The sequence below is a fragment of the Perkinsus marinus genome, assembly GCF_000006405.1.
Source record: "Perkinsus marinus ATCC 50983 genomic scaffold scf_1104296949592, whole genome shotgun sequence".
Taxonomy (NCBI): Eukaryota; Perkinsozoa; order Perkinsida; family Perkinsidae; genus Perkinsus; species Perkinsus marinus.
The window spans coordinates 65,027-67,844 of NW_003209868.1; the positions used below are offsets into that span (position 1 = coordinate 65,027).

Sequence of the window (2,818 nt, forward strand, 5' to 3'; positions counted from 1 at the left end):
TAGTAGTGGTAAGAATAAAATGGAATTTCACCCGTTTTACGTGAAGTGGATACTTCGTGGAAGTCGTGGAATATATTTTTCACTAGTGTTTTCATATCATGGGTGAAACTCCAATAATAAGAATTGCTTTTTTTATCAGGCTGCGGAAAAATTTGGTAATTTGCCAAAGTCTTCAAGTCCTCGTCGTATCATCCAGAAGCCACATTTTGTATCTTCAGAGTTACTCTCGACGTAATACAAGTGTGTTGGAGGAATATATGTTCGCTTTCCTCAGCTGAGCTCAGGAGTTTCCTATACAGTGTTGGAGGAATATATGTTCGCTTTACACATGTAGTTGACGATGAGCATATTTTCCTACGATGGTGTATATATACGAATTTGGGTAGAAGTGTACGGAAACCGATGAGAATTCCCTCAGAATTTTTGCATGTGTTTGACCATGTGCATATTTTCCCACCTCATTGGAGTTACACCCGTTTTACGTGAAGTGGCGTAATACTCGGTGAAAAACTCGATATTCGCGGTCTGTAGTAGTCGTAAAATATGTTTTTCATAACACTAGGGTGAAACTACATTATTGTGTATAAGCGTAATGGTATATATTAGGACGGATGCATTGGGAGCAGCTGGTCACGTCGCAGTGGCGTTTGAGGGCGTACCGTGGACTAGTCCAGATTGTATTACATTCATGCTGATGCAGCAAATAGTGGGGGGATATAACTCGGCGTTCCAAGGTAGAAATGGAGTTAATTTTGTTGTTGATGGTGTTGTTGGTGGTGATAGGGTTGATACCGCCTACGCTGTCGGCGAACTCGTCTATACAGGCTGTTGCGAGAGCGCCTAGTGAGGAAGGAAGTTCGACGTGGATTGGTATGAACTTAGGGAGATGGTTGTGACTATGGATATTGTGTTGTATGATGTTTTGATAATTTTCGTATGAGTGATTTTTGATTATTTAAGTACTCTGTAGGAAGAACTGGGTATAGCAGTTTTTGGCTGCACCATTTTTTGAGACATTCGAGGTGGTTATGACAGCATGTAAAAAACTACCGGAGTTTCACCCTAGTGATATGGAAAACACTCTAGTGAAAAACATATGGCACTTTATTCTTGGAACGCTTTTATTAGAGTATTGTAGGAGTATCCTATTCGTCACAAGTACGTATAGGAGTATTACACCACTTTACGTTCAACGGGCTGAGTTCCACTGAATGAAACTGTATGTATGTATATTCATGGATTGAGCATCACTCGGGGCAATTCTCTGTGGAAAAACCCGATATTGGCGCTAAGCAGTAGTCGTGGAATATATTTTTCATATCACGGGTGAAACTTCAGGGATATTATAGGAAACGAGTTTTGGAGATCTACCACAGTGGAGTTTCACCCGTTTTACGTGAAGTGGCGTAAAACTCGGTGAAAAACGTGATATTAGTGGCATGTAGTAGTCGTAAAATATGTTGTTCATATCACTAGGGTGGAACTCCGGGGTTATCGTTTGGTAAAACAATCTGAATAATGCAGCTTCTTGTGCTTTGATGGTTCGTCGGGGGAACATGAACAGATTTCACGCCGCATATTCATTGGGTTAGAAGAAGATAGTATTTGCGGTTAATGGATTGAATGCTGATTATCCCTCAGCGTTTGCGACTTGCGAGAAATCAGTGTAGCTGAAGTCGTGTTTGCGGCGTTTACTAGATTGTATTTATCCGTGGAAAATTGACTACACCTTTGTCGAGTGTTTTCTTTTTTATGCGGTCGTGGTCATTTTTTTGTTGAATTTTCGCCTCTGGATTTTACATGGACTCTCTTGTTCGGGACTGGTGACTGCAGAAAATTTTGTTCCGATTTGTGATTTTTTGCGTGTGTGGTATCGGTATTTTGCGGAGTATTTTTTGGGGGACTCGCCATAGAAGAGGATGTGATCGTAAGAATCTTTTTTTCGAATGAAAATTTTTGATTGGCAGATTCATTCACCGCCTTTAATACGTGTTATAAAGACACTGGTCTGTTTGGGTTCTATGTGGCCAGCCCGGAGCAAGCAGTGAATAGAGCTATTGGTAAGGAGAATGTTGGAAAATATGCTCATGAAAATTCTGAGAAATTTTTTGTTGTTTCGTGGAAATTTCATGATATAGTCACTATACCATGAAATTCTCACGAAAAATTTTCTAAGAAATTTCTGAGCTTAACTGAGGAAAGCGAACATGTGTTGCTCCAGCACTGGAGTTGTTGTTTTCCAGATGAGCTCATGTGTAGCATCAACTGCCTTTCCTATAGTGTTACGGAAGACGACTTGGAAAGGGCTAAGAAACAGCTGCTTACTACGCTCTTCATAGGCTTGGATGACACTACAGGTGAGTAAAGGAGGCGGTATAAGGGCATGTGATGTGGTGGTGGAGTGGTATGGATGTATAGATGTTTTTATTTTCCTATGGCTCGCTTATTATGCAGGTGGGTGTATGTGTTCGAACGTCGAGCACCGGCTTGGTCAGACTAGCATCATTGACATCTTCTTATGAGAGGAATGAGTTTAGACAGGTTTATTGCCGACTACAGCAATAAACACAGCTGTTATTTGCGACTAACTGCATGTGAACATCCGATGCATCACAACTATTTCCGGTCCGCGCTCATTTATCCGACTCGGTCACAGGCAATATCCGAAGTACCGCATGAAAATTTTCGACTAGGGTGTTTGTAATATCCGCCCGATTCGTGCATCTCAAAAATCCGGCCGTCGTTCGAATCTGCAGTTAGTTGGAAACATGACCGGGGAATGCGGTATATCACGTGTTATTTTATAAAACCCAATATT

The 2,818-nt window shown here is 41.2% G+C and overlaps 2 protein-coding genes across 2 annotated transcripts in view; both read left to right on the top strand.

Moving 5' to 3' along the window:
• The window catches only part of Pmar_PMAR018224 (conserved hypothetical protein), a gene marked incomplete at both ends in the record, with an annotated part of 3,810 nt that extends 1,288 nt beyond the window's left edge, over nt 1-2,522 (top strand). The window contains 5 exons of the mRNA XM_002778381.1: nt 219-431; nt 607-827; nt 1,968-2,060; nt 2,244-2,357; nt 2,455-2,522. Of these exons, the coding sequence (XP_002778427.1) occupies nt 219-431; nt 607-827; nt 1,968-2,060; nt 2,244-2,357; nt 2,455-2,522 (709 nt within the window). The remainder of the gene's footprint in view (nt 1-218; nt 432-606; nt 828-1,967; nt 2,061-2,243; nt 2,358-2,454) is intronic.
• Nucleotides 2,523-2,779: 257 nt separating this feature from the next.
• The window catches only part of Pmar_PMAR018225 (Leucine carboxyl methyltransferase, putative), a gene marked incomplete at both ends in the record, with an annotated part of 2,584 nt that continues 2,545 nt past the window's right edge, over nt 2,780-2,818 (top strand). Inside the window, one exon of the mRNA XM_002778382.1 lies at nt 2,780-2,818. This exon is cut by the window's right edge and continues 4 nt beyond it. Within this exon, the coding sequence (XP_002778428.1) occupies nt 2,780-2,818 (39 nt within the window).